Raw genomic sequence first — 24,980 nt, forward strand, 5'->3', positions numbered from 1 at the left:
GGCGTTCACCTACATCAAGTTCAAGCAAGCCCTCGACGCACAAGGAATCGATCGAAATACCCTTCCTCACAAGTCGTGGTGGCAACCATTCTCTGCGTACTACGCCTTGACTGGCTGTTTCATCATGACTTTTGTTGGAGGGTACTCAGTATTTCTACCCGGCTTTTGGAGCGTTCCCACTTTCCTGTTCAGCTACACCATGATTGCCGTGTTCCCAGTTCTATTCTTCGGATGGAAATTCATCAAAAAGACAAAATGGCTTAAACCTCATGAGGTCGACCTTCGAAAGGATTTGGACGACATCGAGGAATACGAGAGGAACTATGTTCCTACCCCACCACGGTAAGAAGCCATCCCTGGCAACAAAATCTACCAAATCACTAACACAACGATCAGGAATGCCTTTATGAAGTACTTTGAGAAGCTCTTCAGCTAATGGACCGGTGACTTGATGACCGTCGGTGGCCGCAGTGTGGGTGTTCTTTCTTGCATGCCGAGTCATAAGGCGACGAATCCAGACTCCTATGCAAAGTGAAACACACCTATGTCCGTCTCAGGACGCTGTTGGACGACCGACGGGGAGAATTGTACATGCCCAAGCGCTAATTTCAAATTGAACATCGATGCCATGCCCATACGCAGCCCAATTATTGTGAACTCACGGCGAACAGCGCCCAGTGTTTTCCGCCTATTCGTCTATTCGTGCAACCGGCTTCTTGACACAACACATATGTATTCCCCATGCTACTTGGGTGTAATCTCCTGGGTCTGAGTCTAGCAATCTCTTGCTTGACATCATTTTGAAAGGTGGGATTATGGAAGCCCCGCCAGTGACAAACGCCAACCAAATTCTCTCTACAACAGACTTATCAGGTACGTACGGAAAAGAGCGTCCTTGAGCATTTAGTGGTTGTACCTAAACAGGTTTACAAGATATATCTTGCGCCCCTAGCCGCATTTCCCCTGGCATATCTACTAAGTCAATCAGGTAACTCAACCCGCTCTATTCGACCTATCGGCCGTGTTTCTAGGTGCCTTGCCCACCATCGCTTGATAACAGTACCAGGGGTTAATATCAGCGGACTACGTACGATATATATGCCTCGACTAGGTTAAGCAAACCAGAACAAAGGACAATCGAAATGTATTCAAAAGATGCTGACAATGAATTTTAGGACATCAACGACCACCTCGCATTCATCCGCATTGCTAGTAATATAGTTACCAGTTTAGGATGTGAATATCTGCCGGAGGTACTTACCTAGGTAGGTAGTATTGCATGTATCCTCTCCATAGTGCCCTGTGAGCCGGGCTAGAAATGTAGTTGTTCATGGAATATAGCCTTCAAGCATTTCTCCCTCCTTCATCTCCTCCAATGGCCCATTTCATACCTTCTTCGGGTGAACCAAGTGCTACTTTGATAGAGAAACTCGATCTCTATGTATACGAGAACATCACATCTCTGAAAGCCTACACGTTATCTCCAAGCGGTTCTTCGCATTGAAGTCCATAGTTCTCCCTTCAATCAAGGAAAAAACACAAGGGACCGGTCTGTATATCTTGTGATGAGAATATAAAAGTCTATGGACTTATGAAACTGGCCGTGGTAATCAGTGCGAGAAGGATCACAAACAATGGGTGATAGTGAACCGTATGTGAGGTCTAGCCTTGCCATGTGTGATGAGGCAGCTAGTACCAGCCTTTCGGCAGACTTTCTGTATGTGGAATTGTGGCTGCTTGTTAAGGAGTTGGCACTGTGACACTCTAGAAAGGGAGGAAGGAACGACCCAGATCCGTCCCGCGGGCAGATATCAAGGATCGAGCAGGCGGTGGCTCCTGCCTGACCCATGCCCCCGAGGGGCTTCTTGCAGTCGCGCTCAGTGTTTCAGTGTTTCACTACTTTTACCGACTCCCATTCACAAACTCATAAACGCAACTCTCATTGCCCTTGCTGTTCTTTTCCAACGCGTGCGTCTTTGAGCTTCAGGTCCCAAGGTCAGCACTTAGTTACGCCTCCCGTGGTCAAGATGGCCACCTTTTTCCAAAGCGTGTACGTATTGGTCCCGTCATGCCCCTTCGCCCCTCGCCAACACCACCCTTGCCCTGCTTTGCCCATTCTCAGCAGTCATGAAGCCTAAATGGGAAATCTCCTGTTGTCGTCTCCTCAGACCCATCCAAAACACTGACCCTGTTCCTCCTTCTTTCAGTCGCAGTTTCACGCGAGGAAACACGAAAAGCAACCAGAACCTCAAAGGCCAATATAGCGGTCAAAACTCTCCCGTATCCCAGCATGCTCCTCCTCTCCCTTCACTCACCAACTCTCCCTCCATGTCATCCTCCTTTGGCCAAGAGAGCGGCTTCTACAATGAGCATGAACCCAAGAGGTTTCTCAATGAAAAATATGCAAAGTGCTCCGTCAAGGGCAACTTTCTGACACTTGCTGCACAACCCAAGAATGTCGAATTGGGAGAATGGCTGGCCCATCAATGTATGTTTTGGATACCCACACCCGCTATTTATTTTTCAGGTCGGTGCTCTGATACTTGACAGTGGTCGAGATGAATCGCCTTCTCACAGGCCTCATCCAGGTCATCCAAGAAGTCGACACCAATACGGGTCTGCCTCTGTGCAACGAACACTCTTGTCCAACAATGTCTGCGGGACGGTGCGCAATTCCTTTCTCTTCCACTGCTCGTACCTGCCACTAACCTTTGCCCACAGCCTCACATACACCTGGTTGGAGGGAGGTCGTCCTGCCAAAATCCCAGCCCCCTCATACATTGTCCGGGTTCAGCGCTGGATTGTCGGCAAGATTCATGATGAGAATGTCTTTCCCACCACACCCCCACCAGCCATTTCCTCCACCACGTACCTCTCTGGAGATGTTGGCTCGAATCCCTCGTCCGCCATCACCCCCATCGCCGCCCCGCCATCAAACTTGAATCAGTCTCTCTCTTCACCCGAAGAGAATTGGATTGGCAGATCCAGCGGATTCCCATCTAATTTCCACGGCGACGTCAAATCCATCGTCAAGCAAATGTTCCGATGCTATGCCCATTTGTACCACAATCATTGGGACAATCCATTTTGGCACATCAACCGACATCTCGAACTGAATTCTTGTTTCGTTCACTTCATCACGGTGGCCATGTATTACGACCTTCTGCCAAGAAAGGACATGGAACCGCTGCAGGGCCTGGTTGATATTTTCATCTCGCAAGGGGTTGTACCCAAGGAGGCTGTCAGCCAACATGTTTCGTGAGATGAGCGTAGCACAGAGAACGCCTTGGGTTTGAGCGTTACCATCAATCAGCCAATCAACCGGATATTCTGCATTTAGCGATCACGGCTAATAGGCGTTTGGGGGAAGTGCATGTTGCATGTTACGACACTATGAATTGACAGGAGCAAAGACTGCGCAGACAGACGACGAAATCTCGCCCCAGGATAAAGGATAGGGCTAGATCTTGCCTGATCACAGACAGAAATTCATCTTTGCTTTCGATCTGCCTGGGTTTCAATGCAACTATTGGTTCACATGACGCATGTGACACTATTCCTGACCTTCCATGTGTCTTCATCCATCGTGATCACTCCTGTAATCACAAAAGGCTGGATGTATCTTCTCTTGAATCAGGGCTCAAGACGCCCGGCGTTTGATTGCCTTCTGCTCCTCCTAACTCCTTGATTAGTGTTACACCCCCGAATCGAGGAGCTCGATTTTGCCTGTTGCAAACGCGTCTCTCCAGTCATGACAGACTCGATAAACATCATCGGGGACAGCCAGATTCACGATCTGCTCAGGATGTTCAAGGATATCCACCGTGAGCCCGACGGCTGCGTGCCAGGCTATGTGGCAATGAAACGCCCACGAACCCGGATTATCCGCGTCTGCTTGCCAAACCATGTAACCGTTCGCCGGCACGTTCTGCACATCCCTACGCTGTGGATTTTCCGGCCGCACAATACTCCCATCCCAGACGCCGTGTCCAACCGCCAGAATATACATGTTGTGACCATGTAAGTGCATCGGATGGGGCACAGGAGACTTGTTGTTCAGAACAAAGAGGTATGATTTCGCTGACCCTGTGTTGATGACATTTCTCTCTCGTAGAAACGTGAGATTACCGGTCTGCGCTTGGAGGAGTGAAGGGTACGAAACATCGGCTCGAAACGACGAGCTGTTCATGTGCCATAGCCAAACACCAGATTCGTCCTGCCCGACAGTCATACCCAACGTGTATGTGGCTTCTGGCGCGCCTGGGCTCATCTTGTACAATGGTATTGTCTTCTCCAACGGGTCGTTGTCGCAGGAATCAGGTACGCTCCATGGCGTGGACCGCGGTAGTACCATAGGTTCTGTCTGCTCGTATTGCACGATTGCGAGCGCGGATGGCTGCCTCGACTCGGCGCATGTTGCATTGCTTCGGATCCAGTAGGCGGCTGTCGGGCTGCCGACTCCTTCGACAATGACATCCGTTCTTTGTCCCACCCCAAGTGTCACAACTTCGGTTTCATAAGGCTGTCACAATGTAAGCTAATCATGTCAGTCTTTTGAATTTGCCACCCATACCTCGACAGCGACAAAATCGTTCTCAATGACCATCATCTTGTGCCCGTCGATGGAGAATCGTTGGACGGCATCAGCACCGCTGTTGATGAGACGGAGGCGGTGGCGTTTTCCTGCTTGGAATTTGAACCTGGCAAAACCTGCATGGTCGAAACATTTGGCCGTCGTGGTCGTGGCCGTAGAGCAATCAAAGTTCATCTTTCCATTGATCAAGTTGTTATCGCTGACAGGCTTTGGTGGTGGCAGACCAGGACGAGCGGAGACGATTTCCTTCACAATTTCACGCGAATTCCTATGGTAGTAGTCGGAAAGGAGAATTGGTCCGAGGTCAATGTCATAGTCTTCCTCACTCGGACCATAAATGACAATGGGCCCAACGACACCATCAGCATATTGAGAGGAGTAGTGAGCATGATACCAGGTCGTCCCAAACAATTCTGCTCGAAACCTGTACGTGAACGATTTCTGTGGCGCAATCGGGCATTGGGTGAACCCTACTTGACTTAAGTAGTACGAACAGGCGATAAGGAATCGTGTACAACATACCCGATGTTCCATCCATCCACTGGTTTCGATGCTGAAGGAACCCGTGCCAATGAATAGCCGTTCCCTCGAGCGGGGCAGATATATTATTGGTCACCTTGACCTCAATAGTATCGCCCCAGTTGGCTTCGATGGTTGGTCCGGGAAATTGGCCGTTGACGAGCGTGAGACTCCGTTGATACCCATCGGGGGCAAGTACACCTCTTGAAACGACAAAGTCATAGGTGCGGACAACGCCAGTGTCAGGTGCTTGACTATAAGGATTTGTGTTTGTACAATTCCTTGTGCCCCAAGGATACCCGTCAGGAAGGGGGTTATCGAGAAGGAACTTTGGAAGGATAGGAGAGGTTACAGTTCCCAGTAAACTCAGTCCATTTGTGAGTACTTGGTCGACGCTATTCAAAAGCGACAAGGCTCCAAAGGCGAGGGCTGCACCAACCATGGTTTCTCATGCGTGGGCGAATACCTGGCAATAAAACATGTAGGATATATAGCTTGCTTGATATACACCACGGTGGACCAAATTTGCGGAGCAAAGAATGCCTACCTTTCGTTTCAAAACACAAACCTAAACACTGCCGGAGAATATCTGTCGATCTCTCACCTTGCTTCATCGTCGACAACAAATGTTTTGGTAGAAGTGATGAATGAGCGGAAAGAATCTGAGACATTTCAGAGGGAGTACTGTAAGGAGGAATTCAGCCCCTGCCGCCCGCGAAATTAGTGACAAGGCTCTGACAGTCTTTGACAACAGTCTGCTAATGTCCAGGATTTCTCTGCCGAGTGTGATCTTGGTGCAAGTCGGGTCAGAACATAATTGGAACGAAGACAAGAAATGATGAGTAGTTGAGGAAGTCTCCATCACGTGCAAGAATCTGAAAAAAGGCTCCTGACGTCATTTCAGAATGTTGACAAGGGCAGGAACAATCCAACCCAACACGCTCTTGTCTCGTGTCCTCGTGCTGATCATTTTCAAGGCAGAAATCTTCGCTTGAACAACCCTGCAGTACGTGGGTGAACGAGGATACCGCCTAAGATTCTGTAGTATGCCTCAATAACAACAGGTATCAACACTTGCCCACCATGGTATGTCACCGCTCACCACCCCTCCGTGGTCTGACACTGATTCCCTCAAGGCTTCGGTCCTGCGCCAAATTGTCGCGGGCCCGCGAGCAAGACACCCAGAGGCCCGCCTAGATCTATGCTATTTGACGGACTTTAGTATGAAAACTGCAATGCTCCCCATTAACTTGCATGCTGCTAATTCCTTCAGTCGTCGTAACCTCCGGCCCGAGTTCAGTGTGGCCCAAGAAAGCCTACCGGAACCCTCTCGATCAAGTTGTGGCCTTCCTCGACAAGAAACATGGAGAAGAGTGGGCAATATTTGAATTTCGAGCTGAAGGCACTGGCTATCCGGATTCGGAGGTCTACAACAGAGTCCACCATTTTCCATGGCCTGACCACCACCCTCCCCCATTTGCTATAATCCCCAACCTGATGGCTGCGATGCGGAATTGGATTCAGCGATTAGACGAAGAGCCGAGCACAACGGGAGAAAAGAAGCCACCAAGGGTGGCAGTGGTTCATTGTAAAGCGGGCAAAGGTCGAAGTGGTACGGTTGCATGCTCATATTTGATCAGTGAAGAAGGCTGGAAGAAAGAAGATGCACTTGCTCGCTTCACTGAACGACGGATGCGACCGGGCTTTGGTAACGGGGTTAGTATCCCTAGCCAGTTGAGATGGGTCAATTACGTCGACTCCTGGACCAATCGCCTGGGGAAAAGATACGTTGAGAGACCGGTGGAAGTTGTAGAAATCCATGTTTGGGGACTAAGGGATGGAGTTAAGGTCTCAGTGGAAGGTTATGTCGATAGTGGTCGTCATATCCGACATTTCCACACCTTCAAGAGAGAGGAAAAGATCGTGGTCGATGGTCCTGGCAGGGAACCTGCTAGACCGCAACCTGACAAGACACAAGCCAACAGTGATTCAGAAATCTTGGTCAGCGCTTCAGAAGGTACCGCTCAGTCGTCAGACAGCAGCCTGTCTGGTAAAGCCATCGGATCTGCCCAGTCTGTGATCCTAAAACCGTCAACGCCATTGATCCTACCCACCAGCGATATCAACGTTGACTTTGAACGTCGCAACAAGGCAGCCTACACGGGGTGGACGATGGTCACCTCTCTAGCTCACGTTTGGTTCAACACCTTTTTTGAAGGTGGACATGAAGGTCACGATTCTGGAATTTTCGAGATTGAATGGGACGCAATGGATGGTGTCAAAGGCAGTGCAAGGAAAGGCATTCGAGCATTGGATCGATTGAAAGTGGTTTGGAAGTACGCCTCAGCCGAAGACAGTGGTCTTGCCCCAGAACGAGAAATCAAAGAACCTGCAAAGGGGGAACCAGTTCCGGAGAATCCGCCCGCGGATTGGCGTGGAGAAGAGAACACAGAGAGTCGTCCGGCAGACGGGCTAAACAGCGGTCGTCCTGGAGGCATTGCCTTGACGGTCGGTGCGGCCATCAGCCAGGGGGTTGCCACGTTGGGCAAGGACTTGGGTCTACGCAAAAGTCAACCGGACAGCGCAAATCTCAGCCGCGCGTCTAGTGTCAAGGAATCTTCGGTGCCACAGTCCTCTGTGCCAGAGTCGGTGACGGATGCAGATGTCAAAGACGCCGAGTCGGATGACGAGGGTGTACAACCCCGTGGTCCATCTGGAGAGGATCGTCTTGATGTTGATTCTGTTGATGAAGGCACAGGAAGTAAGGAGACAGCCCACGATGCAACAACAGTGAAGACCTCAGAAAATGACACGACGAAGTGATGTTTAGACACCAGTACACGATGTGGATGAATAAATGCATATATATACCATTCTGACTGGGAGCCTGTTTATAAGCCACCTAATCTGCATGTAGATCTTTGACTACTCCTGCCCTTGAGTTGGTCGACAGATTTTCACAGCCTCTCGACATATATTGCCTCGACATTTGCTTCTCGCTGGTCGAAATTTGACATTTCAGTAAGCATTGGCCATGTAATCCCACGCAGACAAGGCATGCAGTTCTATGCGTCCAAGGGCACAATCTTTTCAATAATCATCTCTGGAATCCGCCCAGGAAAGTTGGCTTGGGGAGCATGGCCAGCCTGTAGGCGATGGACGTCGACTTTCTGACCAGACTCCTTCTCGATAAGATCGATACCGCCCTGTTGGTCTTGAGATGGGATAATGGTGTCGTTCTCACAGAAAAAATACGACACAGGGACATCATTCCAGGCAGCATATGTCAATGGTCCGGCATAGCTAGTGAAGGAGTGTTCCTCCATTTCCCTCGCCCATTCGATGGCCTCCGCTTCAGGAATATCATAGAAGACAATCTTGGTGTTCTCTTCTGGGGTTGGCTGGACCAAGTAGTCGTCCTATCAAGTGTCAGGAGACTGGCGTATAGGTTTAAAATAGACATCCAGGTAGAGAAATACTCACAACCACCTTAAGGAAAGACGGCTTCCCGCCTTCAAACGCGTCGCTCAACTTTCCTCCAACCGGAAGAACGACCGAAGTCACATAGATGATCCTACTGACACCGCCCTTGAGTCCCTTTGCCTCACGCACCTTTTTGGAAATGCCTCGAACGGCTTCGGTGCCGGGAATACCACCATATGAATGTGTGACGATATTGACGTCTTTGCCTTGATTGATATACTTCATTGCGACATTTCGCACCGCTACAGCATCCTCGTCCATTGTGGCTGGTGGAAGAGGATCGCGTCGACCAACTGACGGTGTCGGTACTGTTTCAGCTTCATATCCCAATTCATTGAATCTGGCAATCTCCCGTCGGTAGATTTTGGCCGGGGCTGCGGCGCCAGGGACTAGAATGAAAACAGGTTTGCCCATTTTTTCGTGAGGGAGATAGAGGTGGTTAGATGTGGCAGGAATGAGGGAGTTATGGTGAGCATAGGGGGGGGGTTTTATATCACAACACGCTCCAATTCATTGACCATCTTACCTGTCGGTCCTCCTGGTGGGATGTCTTGGGAGGACCTGACAGCCCTTGTGGAGTCGGAGAGACCTTGAAGCCGAACATGATGATACAATCTTCCATTACTTGTTGCCCGTTGGCAGGCAGAGTACTTGTAGAGTTGATTCCATCATAAGGCGGAGGCGGGTTTAGGGTCCACTTGTCAGAAACTGGAGGAGGTCAGAAAGTCGGGGAAGGAGGTCATAAATTAGCGCGCCAAGATCACGTGATTGATGGGGTAGGGAGGCAGGCACGACCAGGAATGTGGGGATTAGGCGGGCATTGCACCTGCACCTTCCATTTCGCCCTAGGGTACGTAGCCCCGGTCGAGACATCGAAGCTGATCAGACACTCTTCTCTCTCTCTCATTTTCACACAGATTGCACCTTGATCAATTAAAGACTCATTAGAGTAGCCACGGCTTCTTCAGTTTTGGACTTTCACGAGCCACCGCTCCTTCTCTTTTGGGTTCTTTGCAGAGCTGGACGAATATTCCTCCGAGAATTCGTCCGTGTCTAAGCTATCCGGCGTCAGGATTTAATTCAACAACCTAGCCGTCTTTCCGGCTGACACACACATACTTCACTATCAGAATGGACTCTAAAGCGACTGAGAGCGAAGGTGGAGATTGCTGGTATGGTGTTACCGACCCCCGGAAGAGAAAGCAGATACAAGATCGATTGGCCCAACGAGCTCGACGTAGGTATTATTATCTTAGTATCCCTTATTCGCCGCTAACCGGCCCAGGGAAACGACTTGCACAAGCGAAACAGAAACAGGGACAGAATGACCAGAACTGCGTGGTAGTTCGAAGGCATGCACCTGCATCTACCGCTTCCTCTGTCACGTCAGGCACATCACCCGCCGCCTCAACCGCGAGTGGGAGTTCAACTAATACCGGAGAACCGAACACGCTGACAAGCATCATCCTTCCTATACCTGTCGACCAGCGTATGCTGCCAGATGCCAAGATCACTGCCATAGTCGCGCTCTGGATCAACGGAAACATCCTTGGCATTCCTTGTGATAAAGGAAACGTCTCCGTTTCTTCACCTCCTTCGGACACGGTACCAAAGTCACTCCGACCGACGGCGTTGCAGATGTCAGTTCCACATGTCGACTGGATTGATCGCTGGCCATTTCCTCGTATGCGAGACAACATGATTATCATGAGGAACGTTATCGATACCGATCAAATGTTCCAAGACTTTTTCTTGATGCGATCGTTTGCCGTCACAGAGGGTGCGGATGCTTGGGATCCTCATTCCTGGCATATTTTTCCTGAATTTAATGCGAAATGGGGTCATCTGTGGTATTGAAGTGAAAACCTATGGACAAGGCTGAGGAGTGTGCCTCTACTCCAGCAGAGTCATCAATTTGAGTGGTTTGATGCTTGGAGCCATGTCTTGGGCCATTCAAAATCGAGACGTTCTTTTGACCACCACGAGTGTCTGAACCCACATGGCCAGTTGAAAACCTCAAAGATATTCATCATCGTCGGAATTGCGAGGCATTCATGACGACCATGATCGTTTATACCAGCTCTTTATGGCTGATTCACAGATATGTCAGACAATGATCTCCACATCCAGCAGATGGACCGGCAAAGACATTGGCAATAGCAATTGCAGTATTAGTGGCGGCGCCGCCGTCGATGCAGACATGTTCCAGACCTCTCAGCCTGAGGAATTTCTCTTGGAGGATATGCCACTGTTGTTGACGATGGCAATCGATGAGTAAGGAGCCGTTGTGGAGGCGAAAGCTGGACCGGCAGGGGTTAGCTATCCAGGTTTGGATGACCATCTCGGGATGCACGTTTGACATGGTCACTCCCGTCACCGCCACTCATATCTGGGAAATTGAGCCTGATGCCGTCTTGTTCCGAGCCGGTGCCTTAGGTCTGTCCCATTGCCATCGGTCTCCTACCAAGATCTTCTCCATAGTCGCAGAACTTCTAGTTCTAGCAGGGCAACAGAAATGACAATATTGAAGATACAGTCGAACGTGTTGGTTTCATATCATCATTGGCAATATCCTAGTCTTGTCTCATTATTGCAATCTATTTGTTCCAACATCACTTGATGGACTGGGTTGATGGTGTCCATCAGCATCCCCGATGTCTTGACCATGCCTGACCTGGACAACCTCGACATTTTCGTTGGTGTTCACCCAACGAGACTGGTCGGTTGTAGCGTTGTCGGTATCTGGCAGGGCGATTGCTGTTTCTCGACCCGATCTGAACTTGCTCTCTGCCCACTTGGCAAACTTGACGCTCATCTGGTCTAGATATGTTGCTCCCAGTTCCGAGACCCAAAACAAAATGGGGCCAAAGAGTATCGACACCAGAACGACCCGAAGGAACTGTTTGAGCCAATAATTGCTAACACCGTCGACCCATCTATCAATGTGAGAGAACATCCGGTTCCCGATACATTTGAGCGTGATCGGATGTAATAAATATAAGGAGAAAGAGATGTCGGCCAAATACTGAGACAGCGGAAATTCAAAAAGTCGTCGGAGAAACCTGGTGTTGTCGACCAGAAGGATGAATGCCACTGCGGCCAGGCATCTCCAGAAATCCCCAGCTACTGTGTTTCCCTTCCAAGATTGAGGAGTCCAGATCCTGAGGGTGTGATAGAATGGGGCATCTCCATATCCAGGCCAATCATCCGGCACCATCCATCCTTCTGGGGCACCTAGGATGTACAAAGTTGGCACCAAAGCTAAAGATGATAGGCACAAGTTAATGACCACTTTCCACCCTTTCCTGGAAGGCGTAGCAGCTGGTGTTTCATCGCCCAAAGTCAGTGCTGCTTTGGTCGCTCGGCTTTGGCGTGAGAGATGAAGATCGCAGCAGACGATCCCGGCAGTAAATAGAAAGATCTCCCATTGTCCGATATAGGTAGCCCACAGCAGGTACGTCACGAGGGCGAGCGAACGTACCAGGTTTCGAGTTTGAGAGAGGACCAAGAGCACGACGAAGACCACGAGAGATCCACGATATTCGGTTGGGATGGTCCACCAGACCATTTCGATTTTGGCCAATGGGGCATTGAAAGCGGCGGGCAGGTTGCGATCGAAAGGATTCAAGGCATTTGCCACAGCCTCAATCCACCAGCCAAGCAGGCTCAACACAGTACTCGCTCTAGGTTCGGAAGGGGGTGGAGCTTGAAGTCGAAAATACAGGGTCCAGAGTTGAATGAAAGCGAGGACAAAGACGGGTATATATAGACGAATCGCTCTTCGAAAGACTGAGGATGCAAGTGATTTGAAGATCTTGAAGTGGTCGGGAGTTCTTTCTCGCATAAGGGACAAAGTTCTGTAACTCAAAGCATAACCGCTAACGATGAAGAATAAGGTGACCATGGCACCGCCGCTATATGCCAGGCGAATGATGGGCAGTTCCAAGAAGCGAGGATGCTCTGAAGACCAACCATGGCCAACATCACCAAAGAGATTGACACGAATGTGAGAGAACATGACGAATAGCGAGGCAACCCCTCGCACGCCGCTGAGCCAGTCGGTTGGCCCTAGCTGTCTGTCTTGGGGGCCGGAAAAAATACGGGGACGCAAAGCAATCCACACATAACTGAGTATCCGTACCAGTGTGTTGAAAAGGGCCGAGAGTTGCGACTGGGATGTATCAGAGAATGAAGAATTTGCATGCGGTAGGGTCTTGGGACTGGCAATATCTCCAGACTCGAGGTCATCATCGGGTGGTTCGACCACGATGAGTGGAACGGCTTCGTGGCCTGTATTGAACTCCCTACTCCGAGACACCGCGCCCGAGACCTTCCAGTTCAACCATTGCATCTCGCAGATGAGGACGGCTGTTCAGATCTAGCATAAGAGAGGAGGGTGCGCCGAGGAGCACGAAATTCATGGCTGTGAGGCGGAGATAGGATCATTGTATCTGTGTTTGTTCTGCGATTGACGAGGAGAGTCCATTCAGGGGAGATAGAGGCCCAGATCCGGTTGCGGAGCAGTGGTGTGGACGGATTCTGAACGCCACTGAGTTTTAATTCGTTGCGGGTGATTAGCTGGTAAACCTCTAGTCGGTCGACGAATCTCCCCACCGGCTAGGATGGTTATCGCCTCGGATCGCCTCGCAACGGTTTCAATGGGTATCATGACATTTATTGAGTGCGACCAGCGCCTCGAAACCTATTCAAACGTCAGCGCCTGCGTGGATCTTCAGTCTGGAAAAGTGAACGGAGAGATGTGATTGACATGAGATTGACAACGGATAGAGCCTAGACATAGCTTCGTAGGCCCCTTGGGCTACGAGTAGGGACCAAGGGTGCCTGAGTGTCCGGGCGCTTCCAAACGGTTGACCTGAAGCAGTTTAGGGACAAATTTCAGGATTGGAGGATGAGTGACTCGAGGAGTCGATGGACCTGTAGTCTGGAAGCTTGGCATCCATTTCAGCTGTATCAGAGGAAGGAACGAGGAAGCCACGAAAAGTAACAACCCCACGGAAGGAGTCACCTGAAAATGTCAAAGAAGTTCTTAACTGGAAAGAGCGCGTTGTTATGACCATCCATCCACGCGTGCCTGCCTTATCCAGAGAGATCAGATAAAACTAAAAATCAACGACGCTTCATCACTCGTCACCCAGCTTTCTTCATCTTTTTCACTTCCTCTGTGTCATGGTTAGGCAGCCTTCATATTGTCCAACTCTCCTTCTCCATCGTCCCATAACGATGGGGTCTCTGGAAACCTCTTGGGCCTCCCATTGGTCATCAATCTTGTTTGACATTGCAAAGGTGGGACTGTCCGTCGAAGACCGAAGATCGAAGATCGAAGACCGAAATCATGCCAGACGCAAGTCTTTCTCATCCACAGCAAATTGAGCGAGGTGAAGATCATCAACCATGATTCTGAGTCCCTGCCACCTCTTCTTCCTCACCTATTCACTGTACCAACAGCAAACATGGGTGACAATATTAGAGGTGAATCAACATAGGTGAATCAGGTAGGAGGCGCATTCATGTATGCTGACATTGTCAGACATGCTATTGTTGGCTGTTGGTGGAGTGCTATTCATGACTCCCACCTCTCGCCCATTCAGCTATTGGCTATCCATTCTTATTCATTCCTACGATCCAGATCCAACCTAACTTTGTGCCACTGTCTCTTTCGCCTTTGTTCTTTCTCTCAGTCAAATTTCTCTTCTATCATCTTTCAAAATCTCCTCATCACTCCTTGCCATTTCATCATTCACAAGAAACCAGTCAACCGTACCTTCCATCACCATTGCATACTGAAAACCTTTTATCATCTCCGTCTCTAATCGCTACCGTCGAGGTCTGCTCAAGATGCCTCTCCCGGTCAAAGATCTCTTAGATCCGACATCATTACGCCCTGAGCATTTACTCTACCATCAGCGGAAGCCATTCCAGTATAACGACATCCTAATCGATGTGTCCGATCTCCAGAAGAAACGTGCCAGGGGTTCTGCAAAACTTAGCCAGCGCCTCGATGAATCTGGCCTCGACATGGGAGACTTGAGTTCGTTGCCCAATGAAGTCATTTACAATCTTCTCACCCTTTCTCCAATCACCTCTGTCCTCAAACTCAGACAGACCAATCACTCCGCCAAACAATTGATCGAGAGATGGCAGCCATATCAAGTCGTCATGGAAAATCAGGCTGGTCTCATCGCTGTTGGTGCCATGGTTGCCACTGACGCAGGTGCAATGTGGACCTTTCCACAACTTGCCGACGTTCTCTTCACAACCAGATGTGACATCTGTGGAAATCATGGCGAAATCTTACACCTCCTCAAACTCAAACGCTGCTGCATGAAATGTCTAGCGGAAGAGCGGGAGCTCCTGGCAATTCATGAAGGCTATGCTCGCCATGTCATGGGTCTTTCTGAAGCAGAAATCGCAAGTGTGCCTCATCTAAGCACCATCCCTCGCAAAACTTTCTGGGCATATCCCATGCACATCTCCTTTTTCGGAAGAGCTCTCGACTACACTGCCGCTATGGAGATTGCTTCCAAGAAAGGCTGGACCGCGCCTGCTCATCCTTCCCCCGAACACAAGGATGCCACGTACCTACAACTCAAGCCTACAAATAAACGTCTTAAGGAGGATGAGCGAAGCATTCAGCCCCGCCAACAGACTCCAATTCATGAGCGAAGAATTATAAATTCAAAGATGACTCTTCCTCCCTCCATCGTCCACCCCCCCGAAACGGATTATGTTCAGTATATGTGCTCAGTCAAAGTTTCTGCCATGACAAGAACACTGAAACGCGACCAAAAGGGCGTCACAAGCACGAGCGTTGATATTGTTCCGGGCTATCATTGTGAAGGTTGTGCCTTCTACTGGAACTATCACTCGCCGCTGCCATACCAGTTTCACCAACTCTACGCTCATGATAAACGCAAAGGCCCTACAGAATTCACTGAACACGTGCGCCACTGTTTCTACGCTCATTGCCACTGGACACGTATCAACAATCAGCTGAACCCTGTACCATTGGACCGACAAATCACCTCTCTCAACGCGAGGAAACAAACCTGCTACACCCCTCGCAACCCTCGGACAAAGCTACGGGATGGTTTCCGAGATTTTGAAATGATTCCTAACAGAGCGGCACAGCTGATCACTCTGTACGAAGACGAGTGTGAAGCTTTTCAACAACCTTGTGAATGGCCGGTGCTTGAAACCCCAGCAATTTGGTCATCACCAACCCTCGGGGATGAAAAAGGTCGCAACAAAAAGCGCAAGAGGTCGCACGACGATCCAGAGCCCTCGCCTCTCGACAGACGCGATCAATACTGGGATGTTCTTGTCAGTCAGGATGCCATCAGCCAAGCCAATTGGGCCTGCGCCGACTCACGGAACGGCCACTCCTCCCTCTTCAAGGGACCGTACCGAATGTTGGTCGCGAGAATGGACAGATTCCGGGCCAGGGGCGTGGTTTGTGCTGAGAACGCCCTCAGCTTTGATCGATTTTGAAGAAAACCACCGGGACCTTGACGGTCAGGAAGACTGCAACAGGTGCATCATAGGACATGGTTGGAGCGGCGTTTTAGACATGGTCATTGGGCATAGAATCCGGATGCGAAGGGAAGTTGAGAAACACTCGTCATTGGTTGCCAAGTTGGCATACAATTCTTGAAAGTAATGGTACATTAGATCCCAGGTCCAGTACAATAACAAATTCTGTCAATACCACCTGGGAGTATAATCTGGCCAACGACTCAATTCGGCCTGATGTGTTTTCAGAATGTGACTCGCTGAGCCGAAATCAATGCCATCACTCGACAACTTCTTATGATCAACCTGTCCGTCAACGTAGTCTGCGGCAAATCCCAACTCATCCTTCCACCCCTCCACCATATCCTTGACATCCACGGGCAAGACAATCCTCCCCTTTCCCTGCCACCAAGAAGGACTGACAACAAAAGCGAGCATGACTCTCGGGTCGTCCGTCAAGTTCGGCATACCCGCATGCCACAGACGCAAGTCACGGATAATCAGACTCCCACGCTTAGTCGCCACCTGAACAGGAGGCGAATGTACACGCCGCCTCTCAAGCACCTCCGGCTTGATGGCCAGTAAATCCTCACATTCAACCTCTTCATCATCTCCATCCCCATCCCTATCCCTCCGGTGGTCACCATGCACATGCGCCTCCAACACACTAACATGATGCGATCCGACCCAAACCTCTGTCCCACCATTTTCAACCTGCATATCCACCAACGGCACATTCACCACATAAGCAAAAGGAAAATACACCGGATGTGCAAAATCGCAATCTGAATGTACAGGCTGACGACCATGAATCGGCGCTTTAAGCGCCGTATTTCCATTCGCATAGTGCACGACCGGTCGAGGACCCAGTACAGCGGCTAGAATCGCCGCCGCGAACGGATTGCACCATATGTCTTTGAACATCAGAGAGCGAGTTGGTGGTGGTGCTTGGTCCATGTTTCGAGTTTGTTTGCCAAAGTTGAAGTGGTGGTTGGGGTCCTCGGCGATCTCGAGTGCTTCGGTCGAGAGTTGTGTGTTGAGGGTTTCGAGGTGGGATGGGGAGATGGCGTTTTCTAATACAATGATGCCGTCTTTGTGTAGCAAGGATGCGCCTTCGGCGATGAGTTCGATGGGGACATGGTTGCTTTGTCTGGTGGATTCGGGGATTATGATGGTATGGACTTTCTGATCCTGAGCGTGCTGGTGGTCTGTTGCGTATGGTGGCCCATTTGAACCCATTCTGGGCGATGCTTTACCTACCTTACCTTATCTTATATACCTGTGGAACATGGAAAACAGGTTCTTGGCATACCGTCGATGAATAGGTAAGGTAAGAGACGGAGCTGGGAATGATGTATGTAGAGGTCCTGGGCCTGAGTACCTACAGCAAACAGAACGTCATGGCTAAAAGAGTGTGGGGATGGACGTGAAACCAAGCAACGGATGACCGAGACCAAAAGCTTCGACTCTGGAGAACAGAGGTTATCCACGCCATGGCAATGTCATCCCACCACTACGACTATGCGTTTGCTCCGACGTTGCATTGTGTAACCCTCTGCTGAGATGAGGGGTAGATACGGAAGAGGTCTTGGTATAGCTTTATGGTAACGTTATCCAAAGGCGACCATGGGCATGCATTTGTTCATGCATCTAGAGAAGTTGATTGCGGTCATATCCGTACAATCTACTTCATGCCGGCGGTCGGTTGTCTATTAAAGTGGGCTTATCATGCGGGAGGAGTAGACTTCAATCGAGATTGTAGGAAAATCCCCATTCTGGAGTCTGTCCTCGGGGAATACTGCAGCTGTCGGCATTATGATGTCTGGCCAATGAATAGAGACAGATCAGACGCTGGATACATGCTCTGAGATAGTGCCACATATCTTCACAACTTCGTTATCTGGTGAACTGGTAGTTCTTGAACTCTCTCGTCTTGAGTCCGCGCTCGAACATGATGTCAACTTCCTGATAAGTTCTACCTTTTCTGAGGTTTATTGTTAGTTGGAAGCAGCATCAGCTGAGTCTTGTGCTTACAGTTCTGGAATCCTGAACCAAGCCCAGGTGAGACACAGCGCAGCCAAGCCACCAAAGAAGAATCCCAATTTGCCACGAAGATTTGCTTGGTCGGGGTTGATCCTGATGGCATGTACGTCAGCGATAATGTGTGCAAATCGAACCTCGCTCAAGACTTACAGGTATGGGATCGCAACCGTCATTGCAATACCAATCGTCGCTTGCACCGCAGTGGCTAAAGCAATGGTCTTTCCCCGGACTCTAGTTGCCGACACCTCGCAGAGCAGGACAAAGCAAACAGGGCCAATAGACCAGTCATACACAAAGTTCCAGACTAGCATCAACACGCTCTGAGCCCAGGTCAAGGATGGCCGATTGTCGTAGTTTGGTGCGCAATCTATGATTGCGATAATGAATTGCAGTAGGGCAAGAGTTGCTAGCCCAACGTTATAGATTCGTCTTCGACCAAAATGGACCAACAGCACCCAACTGAGGCAGGTTCCTACGAACCCAACGGCTAGGAACCCGACCCCCATGTTGAATGCTTGGTCTGTAGGAAGGCCTGCGAGCTGAAAGAAATAGGTTGCGTAGCCAACGAGATAGATCCCAGAGAGCACTTGGATCGAGTATACGCCGACGGCAATCTCCGTTCGACGGATGTTGATCTTCTTGAAGCAGTCGGCGTATGTTGAACCGGCCTCCATGGTTTGTTCGAGGCGATCTGTCTCGATGATCATTGCCAATGTTGGTTTGATGTCGACCTTGGAGGATGCCAAACGGCGGAGGGACTTTTCTGCATCCTCAAATCGGCCTTTGCGTTGCAACCACCAGGGACTGCTCAGTGGATCAGCCTGTAGTCTTCGCAACAAGGTCGAGGGAATTACCTTTCGGGTGCCCACGGCAAGATGGCGAGGATGATTGCTGGCCAGACCCACTGGACGGCAAATGCTGCAAGGTTGCAAATGTGAGCTTATGGTTCGAAATTCCGCGCTGATATTGAGCTCTGGATGGGCTGCGCAGTGGGAGAATAGAGCACTTGAAGACTTACGCAAGCTATAAGCCCAGTGGCTATCTAGGACGTGAGTACCTGCGTTCACTCCATTCGCCAATAATTGGCCCGTAACAAAGCAGATGTTGGTGCAGCTGGTGAGTACGCCTCGCAGGGCAAGCGGGCACACTTCGCTCGCATAGGCAGGGGCAATGACGGCGTAACAGCCGAGGACCAGGCCACCTAATAGTTCTCCGACAAGAAGCACTGGGAGGGAGCGCGCGAAGAATTGAATGAAAATGAAAGCTTTGGACCGACTGAGCATTACTTCATATGGGTCTTGCACTCATCTCTTACCTGAAGTCAAAATGACACATGCACCAAAGGTCTTTTTGCGGCCATACCATTCCATGGGATATGCAGCAAAGAGGGCTCCAACAACCTGTCCAATAGGCGAACCCATTGATAGGCCGGTCTGCCATGGCGCTGAAATGATGTAGCCACCGTCGTATAAGTAGCCAAAGTCACGCTTAGACATGTCAGTCCTGAAATCATTGGCTGTTGTTGCTAAGTGGTTGCTTACTTGAAACGCAGGCGTGGCATAGAGCTGACCGAGAAGCTGTGGGTCAAAGGCGCACCTTTTGGATAATGAGATATTTTCCACCTCTTCGTTGTGTAAACTTACATGATGACACCGAGAGAGAAGAACAACGACCAACCGATAGCGGTAGGGTATAGCCGGGCGGCTTCAAAGAAGGTATGTCCATGCTCTTCGTCGGCAGCTACTCTTGCCTCGGCGTTGATGTCGTCAATAGAGGCGGTAGCGATCAGAGCCGCCGGGTCCTTCCTGTCCTCAATGTCCTTGTCCGAGTCTATGGGTGCCATTGTTAGTACGAGGCGAGAAAAGGAGTTTGGGAGGAGTATCTAGAACTATGCGGCAAAATAGAGTTGGAACCTCCAAAGTATGTCTAGATATATGTAGACTGGCAGAGACAAGGTCTAGCAGGAAACATGATAAGGAAGGCGAATCGAAGCAACGGACATGGCCTGATGCACAATCAAGAAGACATGTAGGCGGAGGAAACAACATCCCAAATGGTAGAGGGCCATTCTAGAACCCATGACTGGTTGCCAGAGATGGTTGGGTATTGATAGAGTCCGAGATCTGGATTGGCTCGCTTTGTGAAGTTGGAGTAGAACCGGTGGACTTACCAGAGGATGATCGCCGGTGAGAAGACTCACCAAGAAGAGGCCTGGTTTCGCCATTATTGAGGAGATGGCTCCCCATAGTTGACTGGGTTCGCAACTTGGACGAAGGTAGGTAGAATCATCTCTTGAACAAGGCCATGGGGCTTGTGGCGGTATCAGCCAAAAGCTTGTCCGTGAAGCCTGGAAGTGCTTAAACCATCATAGGGAAGAACTCTTGGAAAACGGTCGGGCCAACGAATCGGTGGCCGGAGATATTGTAGCAAAGCCAGAATGGACCTGGGGCCAATCCCATAGAGATTGGTTGAGGCGGGGAAATACGAAGATAAAGGCAATGTTGCATCAGCGGGAGAGTTGCAGCAAAGGAAAGAGGAGAGTGTGAGGAATCGCTGAGTCACGAGACTTCAAGGGTGGGATTGCTTCGGTCGAGCATTCTGCAATTGGCGCAGGTGGCTGCTGATTGATTCGGCTATTCGAGGAGTCGGCTTTTGTCTCACCCAGATCTGGACTTCGTTAGAAATCTCTCTTGAACATAGAGAGTGTCCACATTGTTGTTGGCTTCAGGTACCTCCAGCATTTGAATGAGTCTACACCAAATTCTCTCACTAATCACAGCTCATCCATCAAAGATACAGATCGTGAGATATTTGAAGGTTCAAGACCATGACGCACTGCCAAGAAACTAGATTCAATATATGCCCCACATCTTCAATAATGGAAATCCCGTCTCAGGCTGTGCCTTCCATACCCGCAAACGGCCCCCGCGAGCTTTGACCAAAAGCCTGGCAGCTGCTGCATAAGATACTTTTTGTTGGCTTCCATCTTGCCGCTCTTCTTTTCTTTGCCTCTGATTTTTCATTGCGACAACAGTAACAGACACCATGCATCAAAGTGCCTTTCATCACGATCTGGAGAAGCAGCCACTGATCGCTTCCACAGATACAGACGATCATCTAACATTGCGGGTATTCTCCCCAGCCCACTCTTGGCGGGATGTTGTACTGATGAGATGACAGACCCAGTCAGAAAAACATGAGGATGCTCATTCAAGCCGCTTCAGCATTTACACAACGCTCGCCTACTTCCATATTCTCTTGGTCGTCCTGCCGCCCTTGATAAGCCTTATTCTGCTTTATTCAGGGATAGTCAACAAGCAAACAGTCGCTGGTCGCATCGCTATCGGTACCTTGAGTGGAATCCTAGTCTACGGCGGGGCATTCCTGATCCAAGACATCGACGAACAATTAATCCCCGATCCGAAATACCGTCGACTCGCAAGGCTTACCGCAGGAATCATCGGAGCATATTACTTTGGCTCATTGAATGCTGCAATCATGTCGCTCATTTACGGGAAATAAGCGTCACCGGATTTGACTGGGAAAGCTGGCTGGGGTGATAGATGGAGAGTCGTGGGGTAGGCGAGATAGCCGAGACTGGAGCTACAAGACCAAGCATGCTTAGGGCGCTCACGCCCAATTAATCTAGTCGATATTCCTAAGGATACGACATTTATATAATGAAGGACACGAATTCAATAAGTAATATACGCATAGAACCCTGTTGCAAATCACCTGTTAAAAACTAAGAAGAATGTGTGACTTTGAGACCCTGACCTACCCGGGGCCGTACCGCTTCAGCCGAAGTGCACAGACGGAAAATGAATGACAAATGCAACGACCAGATGACATGTCCACTTCACCATCTCACCATCTCACCATCTTGATAAGAAACAACCTTGCCAGCTACCATAAATCATATTCATCTATGACCCTGGGCTCCTACATGAACTGCATACACAAAAACACTTCAAGCAGACTCTGAATCGTCATTCCCACCCTTGTCTTGGCCAATGGCCCTTTGTCAGTGACCGGAACTGTCGGTAACCAGTTGACAATGGCAGAAGAAGCCATTATACTCCCGTCAGAGCCTTTGCTTCTGGTAGACCGAAGCTGGCAACGCAAAGGGAAACTTGCACACACTTCAAAGTCCTATGTGGGTTCATCACGAGTCCCTGATCTGACCGTCACCAAGCCAGCAGCAACGACCACCAAATCAAGAAAGCGCGCGGCGGGCCAAGCACGGGTTATTCATCCTGCCAAAAGGCAGTCACGACATCTTCGCGCGCAATTTGTCGAGTACAAACCCACCACATCCTCCAAAGGCAACGCGAGCAACGCAAACAAGAATGCATTTCCTGGTTCGGAACCTGCAAACCACCCGCATGCTACGAATCTCGTTGGAGGGCCTTTTCCGTCTCACAAAACTGCCCGTGATGCCCATGAATCAGAGAGTACTCGCCTGGCACGATCAGCAACTCGATCATCAGTACGCAGAAGCCCCTTGAGCAATTCAACTGGTGCATTATACGCCATAATCGACTCAGAAGTCCAGGGTTTCCAAAGCTATCTGGGTTACTGTACGTGAATTTCTTACAGTCATCCCGCAAGATAACCATCTCATCCATCCTCAAAGCTAATCTTGACCACCCACAGATCCATCTCGTCTTGCCAAATCTCTCTATCCGATGAGCAAACACCTCAACTTCAAGTACAATCCTCTCGGAGACTTCTGGCTACCGGCTGCCGTTCATGACGAAGTTCTTCTACATACCATACTCTTTTCCTCTGCGCTGCATCTCCATAGTGCATCCCGAAATCCTGACTTCGAAGGTTCACGCCAAATCATGAAAGTGATTCTTGATAAATTAAATCGAAGGCTGAGGGACCGAGAGCTGTCAGATACGACGATTGGGGCGGTCTCCTGCCTAGCGTCATGCGAGGTAGCATTCTATCCTTTCCTTGGCCAAAAGAAAAAGACGATGCTAACATGTCTTAGCATATGGTGGGAAATAACCGTCAGTGGGCAGTGCATATCACAGGCATGTCGGAGATGATTCGAGTCAGAGGAGGCACTGCTTCCATTCGGCGAGAGCTCCTCACTAAGATATATCGGTAATAACTTGAATCCCCAGTCACATCGAACCCAGAATCGAGTCTAATTGAACCCCTTCAGTGCTGATATTGTTGGATCCGTCGAAACTCTGGGTCAGCCGAAGCTACCTTTGCTTTCACCTGTTGGACCATCTCTCTTCGAAACTCTACAGCTTGAGACAGGAGCCTCACAAAGTCTCCAAAAGTTACTATATGAAACCGGGGTATCTACGCCACTTGAGATCATTCTTGTCAACCTTTCCGAGCTCTCACAGGCCATTTCAGAGGCCATCAATACCCAGATATCTTTCGACCCATTGATTCTCGATGAAGAAGTTGTTGGCGTTCAGCAGCGTCTTCTTGCTTGCATCGACGTAGCTACAAATCCAGTGGAGACGGTATTGAGCATATCGGCGTTAATCTTCCTCCAGCCCGTCACGAAATCAAACCCGTTCGCCCAGCCCGCCTCACAAGTCATGTCAGACGCACTGCATAAGTCCTTGGAGTCGTTAATAAAAAGCCATCATCTGCCGCCAGCTTTACTGATATGGGTTCAGGTCATGGGAGCGTTGATATCTGATGCTACTTCGGAGCGCACCTGGTACAGGACGAAAACTCAAGAAATATTGGCCGCACACCCGGGGATTAACTCTTGGTATCGACTCAAACTGCAGCTCAAAGACATCATGTGGATAGACGAAATTCACGACGAATACGGAAGGATCTTATGGAACGAGTTATGGTGATATTTCTCTATGCTCTCGTGCCACCTGATGACGCCAGCCACTCAGAGTTTGGCAGACAAGTTGTCATCGAATTCTGACCCGTCAAGGAACCGGTTTATGTGCGTGGCGAAAAGCTCTGCATATTGCCAAATGAATCCATGGCCAGCCTTGGGATAGATCACCAACTGGGCATTGAGAATTTGGGTGACCAGCTCCCAACTACGACTGGATGGGATCAACAGATCTTTATCCCCGTTTGCCACCAGGACCGGCATCTTGAGCTCCGCGAGTCTGTCAAATGAACCTGAAGGGCCAGGCGTGGACGCGTGTACAGCTGCCAGCATTTGCTTTTTGGCTCCTCCATCACGGTCCAGTAACTCCAGATGCAGAGGCTCGGCCGTTCTCTCCTGCAAACGTCTCCAGTATTCTTCAAACTTCGATCGACCATGGCTGTCGTGATAGAAGAAGGAAAATTCGAGAGACTTGGCCCCTTCTTCTGGAGTTGACGCGTCTCTGAGCGCCATCAAAACGTCAGATGGAGCCTGCTCACGTGGCCAGACGACTCCATCGACGTGTTCGGCACTCGGGGTCGAGGCTGTCGTGCCGGCTAGGATCAATTTGCGGACGAGGTGTGGTACGGTCAAAGCGACAAGCTGGGCTGCCATGCCGCCCATAGAGAATCCGAGGAAATCTACCTTGTTCAATCCCAGAGCTTCCATGAAGGCGATGGCTTGGTCCGCCCAGCCTTGGAACGTCTCTGCCACTTCTCCGGTGCTTCGGCCCACGCCGGCATTGTCGAATATGATAACCTCCCTCGTCTGGGCGAGGGTGTTGATGAACAGTGGGTCCCATAGATCCATGTTGGCGCGGTAGTGGATATGCATGACCAGCGGGATGCTAGCATTGGCACCGATGCGACGGTATGCATACTTGACACCGTTGGATGCGTCAACATACAGTGTAACCGCGGTCTCGGCAGACATGTTGGTCAA

At 50.0% G+C, this 24,980-nt stretch overlaps 10 protein-coding genes across 14 annotated transcripts; 5 read left to right on the forward strand and 5 right to left on the reverse strand.

The window, feature by feature from the left end:
* Positions 1-1,857: 1,857 nt before the first annotated feature.
* PV10_08491 (uncharacterized protein) lies at positions 1,858-3,638 on the forward strand. Its single transcript, XM_016373517.1, has 4 exons — positions 1,858-2,050; positions 2,208-2,488; positions 2,551-2,665; positions 2,722-3,638. The coding sequence occupies exons 1-4, from the start codon at positions 2,028-2,030 to the stop codon at positions 3,260-3,262; spliced, it is 960 nt and encodes a 319-aa protein (XP_016220428.1). The 5' UTR covers positions 1,858-2,027; the 3' UTR covers positions 3,263-3,638.
* Positions 3,460-5,238, reverse strand: PV10_08492 (uncharacterized protein). The gene is made up of 2 exons (XM_016373518.1): positions 4,574-5,238; positions 3,460-4,522 (listed from the first exon to the last, which is right to left on the reverse strand). The coding sequence occupies exons 1-2, from the start codon at positions 5,126-5,128 to the stop codon at positions 3,695-3,697; spliced, it is 1,383 nt and encodes a 460-aa protein (XP_016220429.1). The 5' UTR covers positions 5,129-5,238; the 3' UTR covers positions 3,460-3,694.
* Positions 5,239-6,078: 840 nt separating this feature from the next.
* PV10_08493 lies at positions 6,079-8,027 on the forward strand. Of its 2 annotated transcripts, XM_016373519.1 has the most exons (3): positions 6,079-6,199; positions 6,250-6,334; positions 6,387-8,027. In XM_016373519.1, the coding sequence occupies exons 1-3, from the start codon at positions 6,197-6,199 to the stop codon at positions 7,934-7,936; spliced, it is 1,638 nt and encodes a 545-aa protein (XP_016220430.1). In that variant the 5' UTR covers positions 6,079-6,196; the 3' UTR covers positions 7,937-8,027. The 2 variants fall into 2 exon arrangements, with proteins under 2 accessions (XP_016220430.1, XP_016220431.1); XM_016373520.1 differs by having other exon boundaries at positions 6,250-8,027.
* A 151-nt stretch (positions 8,028-8,178) lies between these two features.
* On the reverse strand, positions 8,179-9,010 carry PV10_08494 (uncharacterized protein; the record flags this gene model as incomplete). The annotated part of the gene is made up of 2 exons (XM_016373521.1): positions 8,179-8,532; positions 8,597-9,010. 2 exons carry the CDS (start codon positions 9,008-9,010, stop codon positions 8,179-8,181), a joined length of 768 nt encoding a protein of 255 aa, XP_016220432.1.
* A 2,123-nt stretch (positions 9,011-11,133) lies between these two features.
* PV10_08495 (uncharacterized protein) lies at positions 11,134-13,466 on the reverse strand. The gene has a single exon (XM_016373522.1). The coding sequence runs from the start codon at positions 12,945-12,947 to the stop codon at positions 11,184-11,186; it is 1,764 nt and encodes a 587-aa protein (XP_016220433.1). The 5' UTR covers positions 12,948-13,466; the 3' UTR covers positions 11,134-11,183.
* A 986-nt stretch (positions 13,467-14,452) lies between these two features.
* On the forward strand, positions 14,453-16,184 carry PV10_08496 (uncharacterized protein; the record flags this gene model as incomplete). The annotated part of the gene is made up of 1 exon (XM_016373523.1): positions 14,453-16,184. One exon carries the CDS (start codon positions 14,453-14,455, stop codon positions 16,103-16,105), a length of 1,653 nt encoding a protein of 550 aa, XP_016220434.1. The 3' UTR covers positions 16,106-16,184.
* A 1,498-nt stretch (positions 16,185-17,682) lies between these two features.
* Positions 17,683-20,729, reverse strand: PV10_08497. Of its 4 annotated transcripts, XM_016373524.1 has the most exons (9): positions 20,340-20,729; positions 19,813-19,999; positions 19,711-19,765; positions 19,485-19,656; positions 19,188-19,433; positions 19,024-19,087; positions 18,320-18,973; positions 18,161-18,262; positions 17,683-18,110 (listed from the first exon to the last, which is right to left on the reverse strand). In XM_016373524.1, exons 1-9 carry the CDS (start codon positions 20,413-20,415, stop codon positions 18,023-18,025), a joined length of 1,644 nt encoding a protein of 547 aa, XP_016220435.1. In that variant the 5' UTR covers positions 20,416-20,729; the 3' UTR covers positions 17,683-18,022. The 4 variants fall into 4 exon arrangements, with proteins under 4 accessions (XP_016220435.1, XP_016220437.1, XP_016220438.1 ...); XM_016373526.1 differs by having other exon boundaries at positions 17,683-18,262; XM_016373527.1 differs by having other exon boundaries at positions 19,711-19,999.
* Positions 20,730-21,157: 428 nt separating this feature from the next.
* Positions 21,158-21,904, forward strand: PV10_08498 (uncharacterized protein). The gene is made up of 2 exons (XM_016373528.1): positions 21,158-21,298; positions 21,350-21,904. Exons 1-2 carry the CDS (start codon positions 21,215-21,217, stop codon positions 21,689-21,691), a joined length of 426 nt encoding a protein of 141 aa, XP_016220439.1. The 5' UTR covers positions 21,158-21,214; the 3' UTR covers positions 21,692-21,904.
* A 322-nt stretch (positions 21,905-22,226) lies between these two features.
* PV10_08499 (uncharacterized protein) lies at positions 22,227-24,009 on the forward strand (the record flags this gene model as incomplete). Its single annotated transcript, XM_016373529.1, has 4 exons — positions 22,227-22,749; positions 22,826-23,112; positions 23,169-23,284; positions 23,346-24,009. The coding sequence occupies 4 exons, from the start codon at positions 22,227-22,229 to the stop codon at positions 24,007-24,009; spliced, it is 1,590 nt and encodes a 529-aa protein (XP_016220440.1).
* PV10_08500 (uncharacterized protein) lies at positions 23,992-24,971 on the reverse strand (the record flags this gene model as incomplete). The annotated part of the gene is made up of 1 exon (XM_016373530.1): positions 23,992-24,971. One exon carries the CDS (start codon positions 24,969-24,971, stop codon positions 24,051-24,053), a length of 921 nt encoding a protein of 306 aa, XP_016220441.1. The 3' UTR covers positions 23,992-24,050.
* Between the last annotated feature and the right edge of the window lie 9 nt (positions 24,972-24,980).

The sequence above is a fragment of the Exophiala mesophila genome (genome assembly GCF_000836275.1).
Source record: "Exophiala mesophila strain CBS 40295 unplaced genomic scaffold supercont1.6, whole genome shotgun sequence".
In the NCBI taxonomy this organism is placed as follows: Eukaryota; Fungi; Ascomycota; class Eurotiomycetes; order Chaetothyriales; family Herpotrichiellaceae; genus Exophiala; species Exophiala mesophila.